Source organism: Trichosurus vulpecula, chromosome 8 (genome assembly GCF_011100635.1).
Source record: "Trichosurus vulpecula isolate mTriVul1 chromosome 8, mTriVul1.pri, whole genome shotgun sequence".
Classification (NCBI taxonomy): domain Eukaryota; kingdom Metazoa; phylum Chordata; class Mammalia; order Diprotodontia; family Phalangeridae; genus Trichosurus; species Trichosurus vulpecula.
In genome coordinates, this window is record NC_050580.1 from 63,707,947 (window position 1) to 63,729,494 (window position 21,548).

The window sequence follows — 21,548 nt, forward strand, 5'->3', positions numbered from 1 at the left end:
ACAGCGACCTTGTAAATCTAAACAGATTGCTATACCTTGCAATGCCTTAGGCAGTTCTCTATGTCTATAAGTTGCAAAAGAAACTGCTAATCTTCATTGGTAGAAAGAGTCTCCTCACCTGGGTATTCCCTACCCAATCCCTTATCCTTTAAGGAAACACACTGACAGGCCCTGAGTCTCTCCTCCAGCTTCCTCTCACAAATCAGCTTCAGAACCAACCTAGCCAAGAAGCACTTTGTTTTGGAAAAAAAGAAGTCTGCTAATACCCATTTCTCTTCTTCTCTCTCCACCCCCCTCCCTTGTTTTCTTCCAATTAACAGGCTGGAAAGATTATCCTAATGTACCGCACTAAGCCATGGAGTATCCTGAAGAGATTTCTCATCTGGTCCATTCTGCTGGTGAGTGTCATGAAGCCTGATGCTGTAGAAAATAACAGGATTAGCCAAGATGCCAGGTTCCATTACTTATAATGGCCACTGTTCTTGCCCTGTACATTGTGCTGGTATTAAGAGGGAAAGAGCGGCCCCCTCCCTCCCTGTTTCCAAGAATTCTGAGCTGAGATGTCTATTGGAATTGGTGAGGCCTTGCCTGCTCCGGTCTGAGGCCACTGACGTTTTTCTCTGGGGTATTGTCTCGCTGAACAAAGCCTACAAGGCAAACAGGGGCAGCGTACATAGCGCTGAGAGTCCTAGGCTTGGAGTCAGGAAGATCTGAGTTAAAACGTGTCCTTCAAAATTTCCTGTTGGACCATGTCCAGCTCCCCCATATGTAAAGTGGTAACAACACCTCTGTTGTAGGGTGTGAGGACCCCATGAGATCATGTATAGAAAGTGCTTTGTAAACTTTAAAAAGCTATGTCAATGTCAGTACCAATTATTGTTAATATCATCATCATCATCATCATTATTATTATTATCTTGTCCTCATCTTTTTCAGTGGGATTTCAATAGATATGATTCTGGGCCAAGTCATCATTCCTTTATTTTCAGTATTGTACGGACTATTGCACAGGTGGATGACATAACTGCTTTTTGTAGCTGAATAAAAATATTAAGGTGTAAGGCACCCTATAGGCTCACTGAAAGCATCCTTAGACTAATTCCAGTAGCAAACAGGACAGCAGGGTTGATATGCACTTTTACCTGTTCCCACATGGTTTTGCTCTCCTCTGCTAGATGTCTGGACAGCTAGGTGGCTCAGTGGATACAGCACTGGGTCTGGAGTCAGGAAAACCTAAGTTCAAATCTGGCTTCAGACACTTACCAGCTATGTGACCCTGAGCATGTCACTTAACCCCGTTTATCTCAGTTTCCTCATCTATAAAATGGGCAGGGGTAGGAAATGCAAACCACTCCATTTTCTTCGCCAAGAAAACACTGAATGGGGTTATGACGCAGTCATGACCAAAGAACAAGCTAGATATCTATATTTTGTGAGTTTTTTATTCCATGTAACTTGGAGATAGAGTGTATCCAGTTTCTACATTTGTTTAAAATGTTTTCAAGTTACTGTTGCTTTAAATGAATCAATATTATATCTGAATGATTATGGGCATCAATGTGGTCTATAATAATGGTCTAATTCCAGGACATTTTATTTGTTGAGTTGTCCAGGTTATTTTGAGGTCTATATTTGGAATTTGGGTATTTGCTGTCCATCAGTCTGTAAAAGATTGTGAGTTTTCTGGTATATAATTCTCGTTAGCAGGACATTAGATATTTCCAGACTCACTATTTGCTTGCATGGTGTATATTCATCACGAAGTCCAGACTTCTTATGGGTAACCCTTCTAGGGATTTTCAGTGCCAATGACCTAGTCCTAAACTGCCATCACAAACCCCTCTATTTTCACAAACAAATCTGCATGACTTAGCCTTTGTTTTGGAATTTCTTGACAAACATATTTTTGGCTGGGTTCATAAGGATGTCATCAGGGTGGGGGTGGGGGACATCTTCCATTCTTTGATATCAGACCGTTCATAGACTCCATTCAGAGTCAAACCAACCACATTTGTTTACGTGTGGCAAATCTAGTGGTATATACCTGTCATCGGCATTTACTACTACTCAGTGAAGCTTTGTCTGCTTATTCAAAAAGTATTTCTGCATGGTTTTGACCTGTTTGTCACATTCTCTAAAAATGCCTATCAATCTTCATCAGTCCACTTCATCTGTACTTATGATTTGCCCACTCTACTGGTCAGAATCATTGACACAGAAGCCTTTCTGGCAAATAGGATATTGGTATTTCTGACATGTTCTGGTGTGTTTGTTGTTGTTGTTCAGTTGTTGCTGTCTCTTTCTATCCCTGTGGACCATAAGGTTTTCTTGGCATAGATACTGGAATGGTTGGCAAAGATGCTGGAATGGTCTGCCATTTCCTTCTCCAGGGGTTAAGTGATTTGTTCAGGGCCATAACGCTAATAAGTGTCTGAGGTCAAATTTGAACTCTGGTCTTTCTAACTCCAGGCCCAGCACTCTATCCACTGCACTACATAGCTGCCCATTTCTGGTGTATCTTGTCTCTTTACGGTACCAAAACACAGAGGAGCACCCTCTATGTCAAGCTGATGACCATATAAGTTTTGAATATTTCCAGCTTGTTGTCCTATGCTTCTCTCTCCCCCCAAGCCCAGCCTATTGTTAAGATTCATGTGAACGCTTACATCATCACACTGGTTGGGGTGTTACAATAATCCATGCTATCACTAGAGTCCAATTGGACCAAGTCTTAAGGTATCTGACAGGCTTCCAAAGCTAGGGGAGTAGTCTCTTTTGCTTGGTGAGTTCCTACCCTGGACCACCAATTCATGATCACTCTCAGCTCCTCCTCCTCCTCCTCTTCCTCCTTCTTCTTCTTCCCTCCTTCTCTATCTCTCCCTGCCTTTGTCTCTATGTCTCTGTCTCTCTATGTGTGTATGTCTCTCTCTCTCTCTCTCTCTCTCTCTCTCTGTTTCAGTCTCTCTTTTCCTTTGCAATTGTCCATTGTCCTCCCTACATGCCAGCATGTTCAGCTTTGAAAGGGTTATTAACCAGAAAGGATACTTGGATATTGTCTGCATTCATAGAAGCATAATATGCAAGATTTGTTGCATAGGAGGTTCAAATAAATATTTGTTGATTAATAATATTCAGTACAAATTTTGTGATAGCCCCATTGTGTTCTGCTCTGGTGAGACCGCATCTGGAATGTTAGGTTTGGTTTTTGGTGCTATATATTTGGAAGGACACCAATCAATAAACATTTATTAAGTGCCTACTGAATGACATACACTTTTGTAGGTGTCAGGGATACAAAGAAGACAGTGACAAGCAGGGAACATATCAAAGCAAGAAGATCGGAAAAGCAATTATATAAGAATGATCTGAAGGAACTGGAGAGGAGAAGACCTAGGGAATGCGGGATTGTGATAGCTATTTTCAAATCTGTAATAGTATGCCATGGAGGAGAGATTAGATTAATTTTGTTTTGCCCCAGAAGGCCCAATTAGAGTCAATGGATGGAAATTACATGGGCATAGGTTTCAATTCAATATAAGGACGCATTTCCTAACAACTGTCTGAAAATGGAATCAGCTAAATCATGAGATCCTCTGAAAGTGATCAGGCAGAGGGCATTTATACTTTGAATGAGGTTGAACTAATTGACCACTAAGGTCTCTGCCGACTCTAAGATTCTCTTAATGGTACAGATGATAAGTGCTACAGAAGTTCAGGTCAAATGAAATAATTAATGCAAAGTGCTTTGTAAACCTTAAAGTGCTACTCTAATGTTAGCTGTTATTATTATTGTTTTTAGAGAAAGAAGTTAGTTCAGTCTGGGCTGGGACAGTGATAGAAGCTTCTCTGAAAGAAGGCGGGTCTTGAATCGGTCCTTGAAAGAAGGGCAGGATCAATATTTTTAATTAACAGAACTAGAAAATTGAACCAGTGGCTGAAAGTGATGTCAATGCTAACCCCAAAAGTGGCTTTTCTAAGTAGAAGTTGATTAAAATTGTCAATAACCCAATAGATAGATTTCAGTTTGAGGCTAGCTAGGGCAGTATGAGGGTCCTACCTAGGAATGGAATCTTATAAATATGGCTAGATGTGGGATATATATGCAGTCACAGAATCCTACAGCAGAAAAGGGCCAGAAAGGCCACAAGTTCCTCATTTTACATGAAAAGCCCAGGGAGGTCAAGTGGCTTGTTGTGACTCACATGACAAGCTAGTGATACAATAGGAGTTAGATACCAGACCTTCTGATGACCAGTGTAGCTCTCCTTCCTTCATGAAGGAAGCTGAAAAACACCCACCTTCCAGGTATGTTTTTCGTCATTTCTTCCTCCTCCCTCCAAAGTTCACAAACTACTGCAAGGTTGTCTGAGAGGACTTCAGAGCTTAGAGGGCAGCCCTCAGAAATTATGGAATTGGGAATGGGGAGGGTGTATTGCAACAGGCTCTAATGGATATAGCAAGGAGCTTTAAATTCTGGGTCAATCCCTCAGTGAAATATATAAGAAAAGACCCCTTTCCCCTTTGGAAATTACAAAATGAACATATCTTTGGGCCCCTATAAACATGATAAGAGTTAGAGTTTCTTCTCCATACGAGAGCTTGGATTTATCACTTTACATTCTACATCTCACTCCTTCCTTTTTGCCTTTATAAATGCTCTCACTCACTGCTCTCCTCTTTTTACAAATATCTTTTCTCGAACCAACTTCTTACTCCTCTTTCCTCCTTCCCCAAGAAGCCAGCAATATTTAAGGCTCTGATGAGTCCTCTGGGGAAGTCTGTGGTCTCAATACTGAAAGCCATGCTATTCTCCCTGGGCCATGTCCCCTGAGGAGCTGGGAAATATGGCACTGCAGCCAGCTACAGCAAGGTTAATGAGAATGTGTTAAAGTCCACAGGCGAGGAGAGCAGATTGAAAACCTGACTGACCAAACCATAAACAGAGGTTAATGATGGATAACAGCCTAATGAGTTAGAGAAGGTATCTAATGGGGTTCCGGAGGGATGAATGTGAGGCCTGGTCTCATTTAACATTTTTATTAATGACCAGGGGAATGCACCATCTGATAATGAACTGGGTGGACAGAAGAATTCAGGGCAGTACAGGGGATTGGGCATGAGAAATTAGCACAAATGAGTGAGTGTGAAAAGCTTTGCAATGTGGACAGAGGAGAAACACATAAGAGCAGTGAGCATCCCAATAATTACTGACATTCATGTAGTACCTAAAGGTCTGTAAAGTGCTTTGCATACATTCTCCTATGAGCCTCACAACAAAGCTGGGAGGTAGGCATTGCTGAGGCGTTACTATCTCCATTTCAATAAGGAAATTAAGGCCCACAGAGGTTTCCTGATTTGCCCGTGTTCACACAGCTGATAAAGGTCAGAGCTAAGATTTGAACTCATGCTTTCCTGACTAAAAGCCCAATGGCCTTTCTTCTGCATTCCAAGCCTGCTCCTGGAAAATGAGATCAAAGCATGCATTTATTTAATGGCCAAAGAATGAATGGCAAAATAACAGAGGAAAAGAGAGTGTTGGAAAGCTAAGTCCAAAGGGGATAAAGATAGGAAGTCAAGATTTTGATGGGGTAAGTTACTACATGTCTGTTACGATCCTAGGGACTGTAAAGGTAACCACATCTCCACTACCAAATACTTTCCCAACCTGTTCCTTGTGTTTGAAATTCTTTTTAACAGAGTAGGATCACGGTATAGTTCAAAGAATGAAGTGAGGAGAGACCTGGATTCAAATCCTACTGTCAATACTTTCTAGTTGTGTGAACACTGACTGATCCTCACTTTCTTCATCTATAAAACGGGAATCATGATAACCCGTTTGCTTATCTGACAAAATGACTGGATGAGATAATAACTAGCTAAGATGATGTCTACAAAGTACTCAATAGACCTTAAAACACTATAACTCTCTAATGACACGGGTTAACTTAAGGCCTTCGAGAGTGGCTTTAGGTACTAAAAGGTTTAATTCACCCAGGGTCACATAGTCAGTATTTGTCAGAGGCAGGGCTTAACCCCAGGTCTTCCTGACTCTAAGGCTCACACTTTATCCACTGTTCCTTGCTGCCTCTCAAAGTAATCTATAAATATGAGATAATAATAATAATTACGAATCTCATCCATCTGGGGCATCTTGCCATTTGCCTTGCTGTTCACCCTTTCTTCTTACCTGGAAAAGTACCCTGTGGTAGCATCTGGCCACTATATGTTACATCCCTACTCTGTAGGGGACCTAATCTATTCAGCTTTGGACCTCTACTCTGGAGCAGAGCTGCCTTGATTGCTCAGTGAATGAATGAGTACAAACTTACTACATCAAGCCAGCCCTAGTTCATGCCCCATATCCCATTGAACTGTTCACTCTGAGGATTCAGTAATCTTGCCATCTGTGCTGCATGGGTTCTCTCTGTCACTCTTTTGCCACCTCTTACTTTGTAAACAATTCCTCAAATCAACACTACAATTGCCCTGTGGCACCAACTCATCCTTCTTGTGACTTGCCAAACCAAAACTTCCATCCCCCTATACATATGTACATACATACATACATGTGTATGCATGTATATGTATATGCACATGCACATGCGTATGTATACATATATATGCGTGCACATATGTGTATATGTATATATCTCTCTATATAAATATATAGTTTTCCCCTATCAGCAGACAGTAGCTCATTTTTGTCACTGTATTCTCAGCATCTAGTACTGTGTCTGGTACATAGTATACAACTAATACATAGAGGTAGCTAGGTGAAGCAGTGGACAGAGCACTGGACATGGAGTCAGGAGACCTGAGTTCAAATCTGGCCTCAGACTCTTGCTAGCTGTATAAACTTAGGCAAGTCACTTAATCTCTGCCTCACTTTCCTCATCTGCAAAATAGGAAAAAATAGCAACTATTTTCTAGGGTTGTTGTGAGGATCAAATGAAATAATATTTGTAAAACACTTTGCAAATTGTAAAGTGATGTAGAAATGCTGGCAATTATTATAATTTGTTCATTATCATTTTCTCCTCTTCATTAGTCTCTTTTGGGGGGATTGTCTTATCCTGAAAATAGAATCACAGTTCTAGAAAGTAGGACCTTTAGTGTTGGCCTTTATAAGTAAGATATTCTCCTGGAATACTTTCCAGGGAAGTGGGGTGGAGAATTTAGTCCAATAAGGTCTAAGCAGAAGGGATATGGTAAAGGAACGGGTAAATGACCCTACGCATCGTACTAATGAGAAGTTAATAAGGACTTCCAAAAAGATAGTGGAATGGGGAGTCAAAAAAAGGGATTAATCCTCTGGTCAGCTCTTTTAATAATAAAAATGTGCAGTCCCACCACAGGTCTTTGAAATATAATTTTTAAAACATAAAAATAACGAAAAAGTTAAAAAATCCAATGCAATGAAGAAGCGCTATGGATTAAAAATGCCAGAAGTCAAAAAAAACCTAGAAGGGAAAAAAAAATCACTGAAACATCAACATTATGATGAGAAACAGAAAATACTTCTCACCATATAGAAAAATGGATATTAAACATACAGATAGAGTTAGCCAAAAAAAATCACAAGAAATGAAAAAGAAACTGAGAAAAGCTAAAGAATTTTGGAATGAGATGATGAGGAAACTCAGCAGTTTAAAAATATGCATTAAAAACATGAAGTGATGAAAAGTAGAATTGCTTTACTGAAGGACAAAATGGCATAAGGAACAGAAGAAGCAGAAAAATGAGCCCAGAAATTAATTCAACTGTAAAAAGAACTGGAAGCAATGCAGATAAAAGTGACAGGTCTGGAGTACAGATCAAGGAGTGGGAAATATGAGAAGCATTAGGCTTCCAGAAAACGGTGAAGAAAATAATCTGACCACTGTATATCAGGAATTTATGCAAGAAAATTTCCCAGATGTGTTGAAAATTAAGGCTAGCTTGCAAAAAAAAATTTCAGAAGTTAGCAAAAAGAAAAACTGCCAAATTCATCTCATGAAGATGCAATATTAGAATTCAAACTACAATGGCAAAGATAGAAACAGTGGGAGAAAGTAAAGGAATAAAAAGGGAAACGTATAAAAATTACCAATTTTAATTTTGCAAGACTTTTCTATAAGCAAAATGAGTGACAGAAGAAGCTGGAATATGACAAACTAAGAAACTTTGATACTTTGATACTCTATGATCTTATGTTAACTCAATCCTCAAATAATTTTCCAGCAAAGTTAACTAATTTTTCTAAAAAGCAAAGCATAGATATTTAAAAATCAATGAGACTTTAAGTAATTTATAGAAAAGTCCTAAAATTTCTCTCTGAAAGAAACCCCTTCCTTTTAAACATCGATGTTCTTCTGGTGATATTATAGTGCTATTCATGGAATACTGTAATCTCTAAAGAATTAAAATTGTGCATCACTCAAAGGCATGTTAGACATAAATAGGTTATATAGTACATTAATTTAATGCAAAAATAGAGTAAGAGATAACATCAAAAAGATGAAAAATCATAAAAAAGAATTGGCCCAATCATTAAAGACAGTGAAGTATGCCAAATGGACAGCTCTTCTTTTACACTTATGCCAGCATAATGTCAAGAGATCAAGAAGAAGGCCTCTATCATACTAGATGGATCCCTTGTGGAAAACTTATTGGATGACATGGACAAGAGTTATACAAAATGATAAAATGTGGGTAGATTGTAACCAGTACTGTTGTTGGAATGTAATTGTCATATCAAATGAGCAGGTGAAAAGCATTTATCTAGCACACTGTATTCCAGAAATTGTGCTAAGTGTTGGGGATATAAATATAAATAAGTAGAACAGTAATTGCCCTCAAGAAGCTTACATTCCAATTAAGGAAGACAACACATAAAGAGAAGCTAAAAGGGGAGGGGTCCGCATCAGTGATGGCACGAGATCTTTGAAATATCAGAGTACACTCTGCACAAAGTTTATCTTGCCAAATAAGATGACTTCCCCCCAAACCTCCAACTGTTTACCATAGTCATATTTGTGGGCTTCCATGTAGTTATCAATCCTCGTAAAAATTATATTCTCAAAAGTCTCTCCCTCACTTTCCATTGCCACCTTACTGGTGGACTAGGTAGCTATGGTTATATAGTATATAGAGACATACTCTCATCAGTTCTTACTCACACATTGTTTCTGTGAAGTAATATGAGCTTTGTTATTTTCCCAAGTAACAACTGAGATGATTGATACAGTAGCAAAGGAGCCCACAATTGATTAATATCCTGCTTTCCCCATGTTTACATAAAATCAACCAGCAAAACAATATTGTACATAATTTGACCACTAAGTGGTATCACTCCCAAGCCACCAAACAAGTGGTTTTGGCAACAGGTAGTCAGTCCGCATGCACTGGCTTCCCCTAAGGCTACATCCCTACAGCTCGCAAAAGGATGCTTACGTACAGAATCTTAGAGAGTTCTCCCTCCCATCAGAGCCCACATGACTTATAGTACCCTTAAGACTCAATATTGATCTAGGGGCATGAAAATGAAATATCAGTGTGGAATATTAAAATTATCTACTCTTGGTTTGGTCTGTCTCCAAAGATTTGGACATGATTCAGTTCTCCTTCAATCCAACTGACTGTATTCTTTGTTAGGCAAATAATTCATTCTGTATTTGCATATATTTTATTGGACCATGCAAATTAAAAGCAGAAAGATATTGCTTTGCTCAATTGTCTCCCCTATACCAATTTCTAGCCTCTAAATCATGAGAAAGATTAAGGAGGGGACTGAATGCATGGAAGAAAATGTATGCCAGAAAAGATATCATTCTGATCTCCAAACCTGGAAAATATAAGACAAAACCAGAAAATGATAGGCTAGTATTATTGATGAATATCAATGAATATTTTATATGAAATACTAACAAGCATAATATAACAAAGTTCCTAAAAAGTATTCATTATGATTAAGTAATATTTATACCAGAATTCCAAAAGGGCTCTTGAATTTATTTTTTTAAAGTCAGTATAATGATAGCTAGCATTTAGATAGCACTTTAAGGTTTTCAAAGTGCTTTACATGTGGTATCCTTTGGTCCTCCCAACACCTCTGGGAGGTAGGTGCCATTATCCCCATTTTATAGATGAAAAAACTGAGGCCAGGAGAAGTTAAATGATTCACCTAGATTAGTTCAGCTAGTTAGTATCCAAGGCAAGATTTGAACTTACTTCATCCTGATGCCATCTAGTGCACCATCTACTATATTGCTTAACTGCCTCAATATATAATACAATAAGTTATATTAATGAGAAAGTCATAAATATAATTGTACATTCATGTAATAGAATACCACCATGCCATTGAGACAAATATATGAAGAATACAAAGAAATCTGGAAAGATCTTTATAGGGAAAAAAAGTAAAGCTAAAAACATTACTAACTATGGCAATATGAGAGAAAAAGAGAATAAGAATGAATAGTGGACAAAAACTATAATGAAGGCTAGAAGGGACTGAATAAAAACTTATGATACTTCTTGCATAGAAATTAAATGTAAATAATTGTCAAGCAAGTTGGATTGAATACATTTATCAATGTTAAGTCTTTAATTAAATAGAAGCAAAAGTTGAATAACAAAAATAATGTGTCTATCTAAAGACAACTGAGACTTTTCATAAAATTCAATATTAATTTATATTAAAAATGCTAAAAAGTATAGAAATGGAAGAATTTTTCCTCAACACACAAAAATGGATTTGCTTAAAACCAGGGGATTTGTAATGAAGAAATGGAATGGAGACACAGTTATCCTCACTGAAAAGAGGAGTAAAGCAGGCTTAAGTACTGGAATTATTCCTATTTGACATAGTTTAAAAATAGCAATAATGCAAGAGAAGGAAATTAAGGGAATAAAACTTGGTTAAGTAGTTATAATAGTTTCAATTTACAGATGTTATGTTTAGAAAATCCAAGACTCAAGAAGAAACTTAATTGAATTAGTAAAAGGGTTTATTTAGCAAGAGAGTATATACATGTGATAATTCAAACCATACTTTTTTCACTGTGTCAGTGTTTCTGCAATCTTATCCATGTGGGTACTTTCCTTCAGTGGTATGGATCACAACCCTTCCATGCCTTCTCATTCTGTGCAATCTGTGTTCATGTACTTTCCACATAGCATATCTCTCATTTCTTAGGCTTTCTTCTAGATCAAGAATTCTCAATCTAGTGACCATGAACTTGTATCTTTAAAATTAATTTTGATAACCATATTCAAATCTAATTGGTTTCCTTTTTAATCCTATGTATTTTATCCATTTAAAAACACTATTCTGAAAAGTCCACCAGACTTTCAAAGGGATGCATGACACAAAAAGTTAACAGCCTCTGCTCTAGGCTTTAAAAAAAATCATTCGTTTTCAGCTTTTCTCCCAAGCTTGGTGCCAGGTTCTGCTGCTTTAGTCACATCCCTGAAACAAGATGGTAAAGGTCAGAGTCAACGGATTTCACCATATGGGGCTCCTGGTGACCAGGGCTGCATTCACCTCAGGTTTATGTGTTTCAATATGATTCCACCCATGGCAAGTTCAAGAGGATTATCAAGGCTGAGAATGGGAAGCTGGCGATCAATGGAAAAGCCATTACCAAATTCTAGGAATGGGATCCCACCAATATTAAAAGGGAACTGAGTATGTTGTAGAGTCCACTGGAGTCTTTACCACCATGGAAAAGGCTGGGCCTCACTTGAAGGGTGGAGTCAAGCTGGTCATCATCTCTGCCCCTTCTGCTGATACCTCAGTGTTCATGATGGGAGTAAATCATGACAAATATGATAATTCCCTCAAGATTGTCAGTAATGCCTCCTGCACTACCAGCTGCTTGGCCCCTTTAGCCTACATCATTCGTGACAACTTTGGCATTGTGGAAGGACTCATGACTACAGTCCATGCCATTACTGCTACCCAGAAGACTACCCAGAAGCCATCTACTGATGGCTCCTCTGGTGAGCTGTGGCATGATAGGCGTGGTGCTGCCCAAAACATCATCCGTGCTTCTACTGGTGCACTAAGGCTATAGACAAAGTCATACCTAAAATGAGTGGGAAGCTCACAGGCATGGCCTTCCATATTCCTTCTCCCAGTGTATCTGTTGTGGAATCTGACCTGCCGCCTGGAGAAACCTGCCAAATACGATGATATCAAGCAAGTGGTGAAGCAAGCATCAGAGGGACCCTTGAAGGACATCTTTGGCTACACAGAGGACTAGTGACTTTAACAACACCCCCTCTTCTACCTTTGTTGCTGGTGTTGGTATTGCCCTCAATGACCATTTTGTCAAGCTCATTTCCTGGTATGACACTGAGTATGGTTATAGCAACCATATAGTAGACCTCATGGTCTATACAGCCTCCAAGGAATAGAGTAGAAAGCCCATGGACCTTCATCCCCAGCCAAAAAGAATGAGATCCACCTCTGGGGAGCCCACATTCCTAACCTATGTTCCTATACTGGGGATCCCATATCCCATTCACATTCCTGTCCCAAAGCACCCCTGTAGTAGGGGGAAAGCCTCGAGTGCTGTATTGTGTACCATCAATAAAGTCACCACATTCAGGGCAAAAAAAAAATATCATGGGTACTAATGTAGTTCTGGAGCTAACCATCTATCATCTCTTCTGCTCCTCACATGACTGTCTCCCCTATTGTCCCAATAATGAGTTTCTATGATGATCCCTTTTATGTCACTTCTTGCAATGCAAGCCATCATTGGTAAAATATGCTGTAATCTCCCAACAACCACCATGCATCTTTTCGGTGATATCTGGGTCACTCTTAGATTTGATATTTTTTTTCAGAATGCCATATGGCACCACTGGGAGAATGCATATGTTAAAAAAGATGGGTTTTTGTTTCAGATCCACCTTTGGTCTTTATCTAGAGTGATGAATCACTGGAGTATGAATAATGGAGAGTCATAGAGTTTCTAGTTGTCTATACATTGCTGACATCATGTAAAGAGTTATATTTAGTATAGACAGCTGCTCTGTAGCTTGAGACATAACTTTTTACTAATATCCCCTCCTTGTGACATTTTATATTTTTTTTGCAAAAAAAAAGGTATAGTCTATATTCATTTGTGTTGGGATAGTGGTAGTATGGTTTCTCTTTTATAATGGAATTATAGATACAGAATTGAAAGGGAATTTAGAGGTCATAGACAGAGACCAAACCCTTAATTTTAGAGATAAGGAACCTCAAGCCAAGAGGTTGAGTTGTTTGCCCGAGGTCATATAAGTGGTAAGTGCTAGAGCTGGGATTTGAACCCAGTTTTCTGGCTCCAAACTAAATCCTCTTTCCGTTACACCATGCCATGTACGATAAGGGAGACCATAGAAATCACACTGGTCTAAGGATCAAGACACCTAGCTATAGCTGATCTACCCCTTAACTTTTGTTGTCCTTGGTTTTCTTGCCTGTGAAATGTGAATCATTATTCATTGCCCTGCTTACTTCATTGGCTTGTTGGGGGAATGAAATGATATCATGAGTATAAAGGACTTTTAAAAGTATAACCATAAGATGGCATTGCTATTAGCCTTTCCTCCCCTTCAAACAGAGGTTCCTCCCCAGTGACTGTTCTCTTAATCAACTGGAGGGGCACGGGGAAGGAACGCTCGCTAAGATTCTAAAATTACAAAAATGATAAGAAGCAAAACTTGTCACACTGAGAGATCCTAGAGGGAAGAGGATGAAATAAGTACAAAATCATGCTGTCACGATTGTTTACCAAATGCTTCTTGGGTATTGGAATCGAGGCTGCAGAAGAGTGAGAAATCATTTTTATCTCTCATGCAGGATTTTAAAATGGAAACTAATTTATTTTTTCCCTAGACCATATACTTATCTCTCCGAGAGTATAATCATGGTCTAATCGTTGGGGTAAAAAAATATAATGAGCCAGGGGACTCTGGGCCTCAGGTAGGGAGGAGGGATTTCTTCTGTGCCTTAGGGAGGGGGAAGGGAGGACCAGTTAGAATCCCCTCAGCACAAGCAAAAGGGTAAATATAGCAGCTTCTGGAGAGCATTCTCTTTGAAATGGGTCTGGTCTTAGGCAGAGTCAGATAGTCAGTCAACAAGCATTTGTTAAGCTCCTACTTTATGCCAGCACTGTGGTAAGCAGTGGGGATAAAAAAGATAAAAACACGGTTCCTGCCCTCAGTCTAGTTAGCTTGCATTCTATTGGGGGTGATTACATGCAAATAACTGTACATTCTGCTTCTGCTATAGTGAGGTGATTTGTGCGCAAGAGGTGGCAGAAGGCCATCAAGGAAATGAGTAGTTGGGAAAAGGAGGTGGGTGAGTCATGTGGGAAGAATAAGGAATACCAGATGGGTGGCCCAAGTGCAACCAACAGAATGCTCCAAGACCTCTCCATCAGTTCCTATCCTTCCACTTTACAGAATCATCATCCATGCCTTGCCTGATAACCACAGCAATCGACCAGGGTCCTCTTATCTCATTACACCCAATTGCTTTGTGATCTCAAGAGATCCTATGGATTTAATTATTATCCCTGAACAGGTGACTCCCAGATCTGTTTATCCAGCCCTGGTATCTCTCCTCAGAACTAGTTCCACATTACCAAATGGATGTCCTATAGGCATCTTGAATTCCATATGTCCAAAAGAAAACCTATTTTTCCCCATGCCCAAAGTTACTCTCCTTCCTAACTTTCCCGTTCTCATAGAGCAGAAGTACTAGCCAACTAGATTAAAATGTAATTGGGAAATATTTAGCAAAATAAATAATACAATTTAGATAATGTTAATTTGTGGTTTTCTAGGTCAATAGGCATTCAAGGGATCTGTTTCTTTTTGAGTCTGATATCATTGTTATAGAGGACATGGCCATCCTTTCAATTATCCAAGTTTACAGTCTTGTACTCACCTGTGACTCTCCTCTAAGTCTTGATTAACATCCATGGTGTCATTCACATCCTTTCTTTTCCCTCCGCTCACATGGCTACCACCCTCATTCGGCACCCCATCACATTTTACCTGAATTAATGAATGACCCTCTTAATTGGTTTCCCTGCCTCTAATCAGTGCCTTCTATCATCTATCCTCCACATAGCTACCAAAGTGATTTTCCTAAAGTTTGGTCTGATCCTGTCATTTCCTTGCTCAAGGTGCTCGAGTGTTTGGTACTATAGAATAATATACAATGCTCTTGACTGAGCCTTTAAAATCCCTTATAGTCTGGCTCCAGCTTGCTTTTTCCAGGTTTACTATACATTATTTCATCTTATGCGCTCTCTATTCTAGCCAACCTGCCTTACTTGTTGCTCTCTGTACCTAAGTACATCTCTAGAAACCGTATCTTTGCATTCTCATGAATTGCCTTCTCATCTCTGCCTCCTAGAATACCTAAATTCCTTTAGAGATAAGGATCATGCCACCTCCTCCAAGAACTTACTAGTGCGTTCCCAATCCTTGTAATTACTTTTATATATATATGTGTGTGTGTGTGTGTGTGTGTGTGTGTGTGTATGTATGTATATATGTATGTATGTATGTATGTATGTATAACGTATGCGTGTGTGTGTGTGTGTGTGTGTGTGTGTGTCTGTTGTTTCACCGCCTACAGAAAGCAAGATTTGAAGGCAAGGACTACTTCATTTTGCCTTTATATCTCCAGTGCCCAGCACAGTGCTTAGCACACAATAGGTACTTATTAACTGCTTATTTCTTGCTTGGTAGAGGAAAACCTCCAGTGTATTGGTGACTCCGATTAATAGGATTTGGCAAAGATCTACACGAGATGAGGAAATCTAGGTTGGTTGTCTATCTGCCGCTCATAGAGAGTGGGCAACAATGTGGAATTCTTTTAAACTCCAAGGAATCTTACGCAGAACAATTTCTGTCCAATTCACTTTTCTTCTGCATAGCATAAAGGTTAGGTAACTTGACAGAGGTCACGATGTTCAATTCAGCAAACAACTGCGGGCAAGGTGCTGCACAAAGGCACAAGGACAAAAATGGAACAGCTCCTCCCCTCAGGAAGCTCACTTCCATTCTACTTATGTTCCACGAAGAGAGGAATGTAATCTTCTATTTTGTCTTCTGGTTTACTCAAAGTGCTTAGCACCCATTCTTCAATCCCTCCAAGGTCACCTGGTTACCATCAGCCTTCTTGCATACTCCACCCTCTCCTCCTTTCAGCTCTGTAATCATAATTAAATCAATTCAAGCACGCCCACTGGAAAGGGTGTGTCAAGCTCCTTCCTTATGGTTCCACTCACCAACTGTGGAACTTTCCAAACCAAAATCTCCCTCCCTGCCCACTATTCCTATGCACATGTTACCTCCCTGTATCAGAATGTAAACTCATAGAGGACAGGGACTGTCAACACTTTCATTTTTTGTATTCCCAGCATTTAATACAGAGCTTGTTAGCACTTAAATGCTTTTTTATTCATTCATTCACCCATTCACAAAAGTTGTGAAGAAAGGTGTCAGGAAAGTGGACTGGAACCTCAGTTTTCTAAAAGTATGAATTCTATGCTGAGGTCATTGGCAGGGAGCCAGAAGCGAGCAGTAGGTCGTATGGGTCCATGATCATCAGGAAGCAAGTAGACAGTGCCAGCAGAGGTGGGAGACATGTCCAAGGTCGCTAGATCCAGAGCTTTAGGATATAGGAGAGCAGAACTGTCAGTGAAGTGTCCAAGAAACAGTGATCCACCTAAAGTCCTGGTCTGACTGTTTATTCCGTAAACTCTGGTGGCTTCTGATTACCTCCTTGATCAAATACAAAATTCTCTAGTCAGCTTTATTTTTTTAGAAGCAATAGGGATTAAGTGACTTGCCCAAGGTCACACAGCTAGTAAGTGTCTGAAGTCAGATTTGAACTTAAGTCCTTCTAACTCCAGGGTCATTGCTCTATCCTCTGCACCACCCATCTGCCCCTCTAACTGGTTTTCAAAGTCTTTTATAAGCTGGTTCCTTCCTACCTTGCTAGTCCTGTTCCTCCATGTATCTACTCCAGTGACTCTGACCTCCTTGCCCTTCCTTAAACAAGACGCATCATTTCTTTACTCTGGGCATTTTCACTGCTGTCCTCCATGCCTGGAATGCAATGCTCTGCCTCCTTACTTATCCTCCTAATTTCCCTAGCTTTCTTCAAGACCCCACTAAAATCTCACCTTCTACATGGCACCTTTCTTAGCCTTCCATTCACCGAATGGGTGTTACCTCACTCAAAATGAGAACCTGAAAAGGCCTTAGCCTGAAAGGGTCAGGGCCTCCCATTGCATCCTGGGCCATCTCCAGTTATCCTGATGAATATCAGGCCACTGGTCGCAGATGGCTCAGGAGGAGAAAGTGAGGCTGGTGACCTTGCACAGTCCTCCCTCACTCAAATCAAAGTCAACTGCAAATCATGTCATCATCTTCCTGATGTCATTGTCCTCATCGAAAACAAAGGACAAATACAAGTCTATCCTCTGAGATTATCTCCAATTCTGCAAATATCATTTTGAGGGGTACACATTTGTTTGCACGCTATCTCCCCCATTAGATTGGATGCTCCTTGAGGACAGGGACTATTTTTGGCTTTCTTTGTATCACCAGTGCCTCATGCTGTGCCTGACACACAGTAAGTAATCAACAAATGCTAGGTGACTTGCCTTATTCAAAATAGATCTTGGGAGGAAAAGCTAGAAGGGGCCTTGTTGATCATGTAGTAGACCCTCCCAATTTTACAGAGGAGGAGACTGACTCACCAAGAAGCCAGATTGAACTCATCCAACTAACTTAATTCATGGAATGCTGTCATTGACCGTTTTAAAGATGAGAAACTGAGGTTCATAAAGTTTAAGTGATATTTCCCAAGTCATTCATTTAGCAAATATAAGAGCTGGTACTCAGTTCTGGAACCACAATTAAATTAACACTGCCCTTCCCACTGGAAAGGATGTGTCAGGCGGTCTACTTCCCTATGGCTCCAGCCACCATCCCTGTAACTTTCCAAACCAAAACATCTCTCCCTGACCACTACTCTTCCATAGGTATTTTCTCCCCCAATCACAATATAAGCTTAGGGATTCTGCCTCCAGTTCCAATGTTCTTTCTATTATTCTATATTATAAAATGTGGGAAACCTATGGAACACAAAATACAATCAGTGCTTAGAAGGGATACAGAGTGCCATAAGAAATCCAAGGAAGATTCCTTCTAACTGGTAGGATTTGGGGGGCAGAGAGGCAAGCATCAGAGGTAGCAGACTTGAACCCTAGTGGTCTGACTCCAGAGGCAGTGGTTCATACTTCTACCACGTCGCAGAGGCAGGACTTGAGTTTGGGCAATGGTAAGAAGGCAGATTGGAATAAAATTATGGAGGCCCTTGAATGACAAGCTAGAGCAGAGGTGGGGAACCTGAGGCTTCTAGGCCACTTGTGGCTTTCTAGGTCCTTAGGTATGGCCTTTTAGCCGAGTCTAAGTTTTACAGAACAAATCCTTTTATTAAGGGGATTTCTTTTGTGAAGTCTGGATTCAGTCAAAGGGCTGTGCTTGAGGACATAGAGGGCCAAGTGTGGCCTAGAGGCTGCAGGTTCCCCACCCCTGAGCTAGAGAATTTGGACTTATTTGGGGGGAGGAGAGTGGGCAGTGGACAGCTATTAAAGAGTTCTGAGCAAGAGGACGTCAAGACCAAATATAAAGTGTTAAATTAAATATGACCAAGGGCCAAGTGTATAGCAGATAAGTGCTATGGGCAGGCAGAGACAAGATCTATGTGAACTCAAGTTGGCAAGGAAGGCTTTGTGGAAGGTAATGAACTCAGACTGGACCCTGGAGGGCCAGCTCAACGTAATGGCTTTGGATTTGGAGCATCTGGATTCAAACCCTATCTTTGCTACTTATCCTGTATGTGACCTTGGGCAGATCCCTTCCCCTCTCTGAGCCTCAGTGTCCTAATCTGAAAATAGGATGGAGAGGGTCAGAAGAGATGGTTTCTGAGATTGCTTCCAAATGCTAAAACCCCATGATTAAACCTGGTAGGATTCAAATAGAGGGAGAGGAAGAGGAAGGCATCCTCAGGAGAGGAATAGCATAAGAGAAGGCATTTGAGGAATACACATGATGTGTCCTGGGAATTGTGAGGAGGCTGGAGTGGGGAGGAGAAGAGAGACCTTGCAGTCAGCCTAAATAACATGATGCCTGGTTCCAGGTGGCGTCTTCAAAAACAATAGCTTAATATGAGAGCATATTTGACCCTTAATGACAATCTTTCCCCATGTAACAATCACTGTTCCCCTTTCTACTTGACCTTGTTGGGGTTTTGGGAGTGTTAAAAACTAATAATCCTATTGCTGACAAAAGAAAGGGGGAAAAGTAAGTATGCTAGTGTGAATTACTGTTAAAGTTCAATATTCCATTATGAAAATGAACTATTGGAATCAGACAAGTGCTTACCTCAGCAGTTACTAGGCACTAGCACTTACTCTGATTTCTGTCTCAAAATCATGCAAATTTCCCTCTGTTTATATATCCCCCCAGATTCCCAGGTGCCCACTTTCCAAGTAATCAGTCTTCACTACCTCTGTGCTCAGCTCTTTGGCAAAGCCTAGGACCTGATCTTTAGGGACTGGCTGCTACAAAAGACGGGGAAGAAATGTTTCCTCAGAGCAGCCTTGAGGTCAGGTGGATTTTTGGTCAACAGCGAATTTTTTTTTTGGAAAATATGTCTTCTCTTAGGCCTTAATCTTGGCTTTGCAATGCAGAAGAAGGAGGACCTTGAACACTAGCTCTCTGCTGGCTGGTACTGAGCAGGCTTGGGGACTCCTTCATCTTTTGGTTTCTAGGTATGGTACAGTGGAACTCAGTGCCAACTTTGGAGTCAGAGGATTCCAAAGTTCAAATGCCAATTCTCCTTGCTACATGTGGAGCCTCAAACAAATCACTTAGCCTCTCTGGGCCTCAGTTTCCACACTTGTAAAATGAGAATATTTGACTAGATAACTTTTGAAGTTTCTTCCAAATCTAGATTTATGATCCTATAATCCCAAACCTCTCTCCAAAGAAAGCAGCAGCTTCTTTGGGTCTGTAATACATGTCCATAATCAGACCATATCCTGTGGAGTGAGTAAATTGTTCATTCCCAGAGCAGCAGTCCCTTAGGGAGATGATGATGATAATAATGATAGCTGACATCTCAATAGTATTTTAAAGTTCTCTGGATAACTTACATGTAGTATCATATTTGAACCAAGAATTCTAAGAGGAAGGTGCTAATATTATCTCCAGTTTACAAATGTGAAAACTAAGGCCCGGGGAGGTTGATGACTTGTCCATTGTCCCCACAGTTGGAATATGTGGGTGGGAATGGGGGGAGAGGAGGTTAGAGCCTGGTCTCTTCTATTTCCAAGTAAAACAGTCTTTCCACTGGATCATATCAGTGTAGTGAAAGACTGCTGTGTCTCCAGACTCCACCAGAAGGCTACACAATGAAACAGAAGGCCCATTCTTCCCAATTTCCCAAGTTAACAAGTATTTATTAAGTGCTTATTATGCACCAGGATCTGTCCTGAGTGCTGCTGATAAAATTACAAGCAAAAAGAAAGACAGTCCCCACCCTCACAGAGATTACATTCTAATACAGAAATTTTAGTTCACCTGTTTTTTAGTCATGTCTGACTCTTCATGCCCCCATTTGGAGTTTTCTTGGCAAAGATACTGGAGTGGTTTGCTATTTCCTTCTCCAGTTCATTTTACAAATGAGGAACTCAGGCAAACAGGGTTAAGTTTCCTGCCCAGGGTCACATAGCTAGTAAGTGTCTGAGGCTGGGTTTGAACTCAGGAAGATGAGTGCTTTCCTGACTCCAGGCCCAGCACTCTATCCACTGCACCACCTAGCTTCATTGCATTCCTACCCATGCTATAAGGCCCAAATAAAATGTGGCCTCCTCCAAGAAGCCTTCTCTGATAGCTACCAGTCAGTAACAACCTCTATAGTTGACAATGTATATATCACATTTCACTTCTGGGTTGAGAGATCCATTAGGACAAGAACTGAATCTCATCTAAATTTTGTAACTCTCCTCGTGCTCTGTACAGAGTAGGAGCTCAATAGGTATTTGTTATATTTGTTCAAGCATATATGGGCAAGTGGGCATATGCATGGGCATATCCAAAGAATCAAAACTGAGGGCTATCCAAAGAGTAACAAAATGGGTGTGAGTAGGCCCCACCATATTATCAATAAAGAAAACACCAGAAGTGATAGAAAAGAAACAAAAAAGTTTTTTGATCAGGAAAGGAAGAGGGCCAGTTATAAATGATCAGTGGATCACAAGGATGCTACATTGACACATGTGATGTCAAGAGACCTAGAGGAAGGCCCTTAGGAAGTGCGTTGGGCCCACCATGAAGGATTTACAGAATGGCCTGAATGCAGAGGATGAAGGGGGATAGATTTTGATCTGCGTTACTGGAGGTAGTATCCACGTTGATAAGACAATGTTTCCATTGAAATAAAAAAGTATCCTAGAAATACATTGTACATCATATTT

The 21,548-nt window shown here is 40.2% G+C and overlaps 1 protein-coding gene across 1 annotated transcript in view; it reads left to right on the forward strand.

The window, feature by feature from the left end:
- LOC118828694 (heparan-alpha-glucosaminide N-acetyltransferase-like) overlaps positions 1-21,548 on the forward strand; it is a 378,901-nt gene that overhangs the window by 336,416 nt on the left and 20,937 nt on the right. Inside the window, exon 15 of the mRNA XM_036735519.1 lies at positions 321-398. Within this exon, the coding sequence (XP_036591414.1) occupies positions 321-398 (78 nt within the window). The remainder of the gene's footprint in view (positions 1-320; positions 399-21,548) is intronic.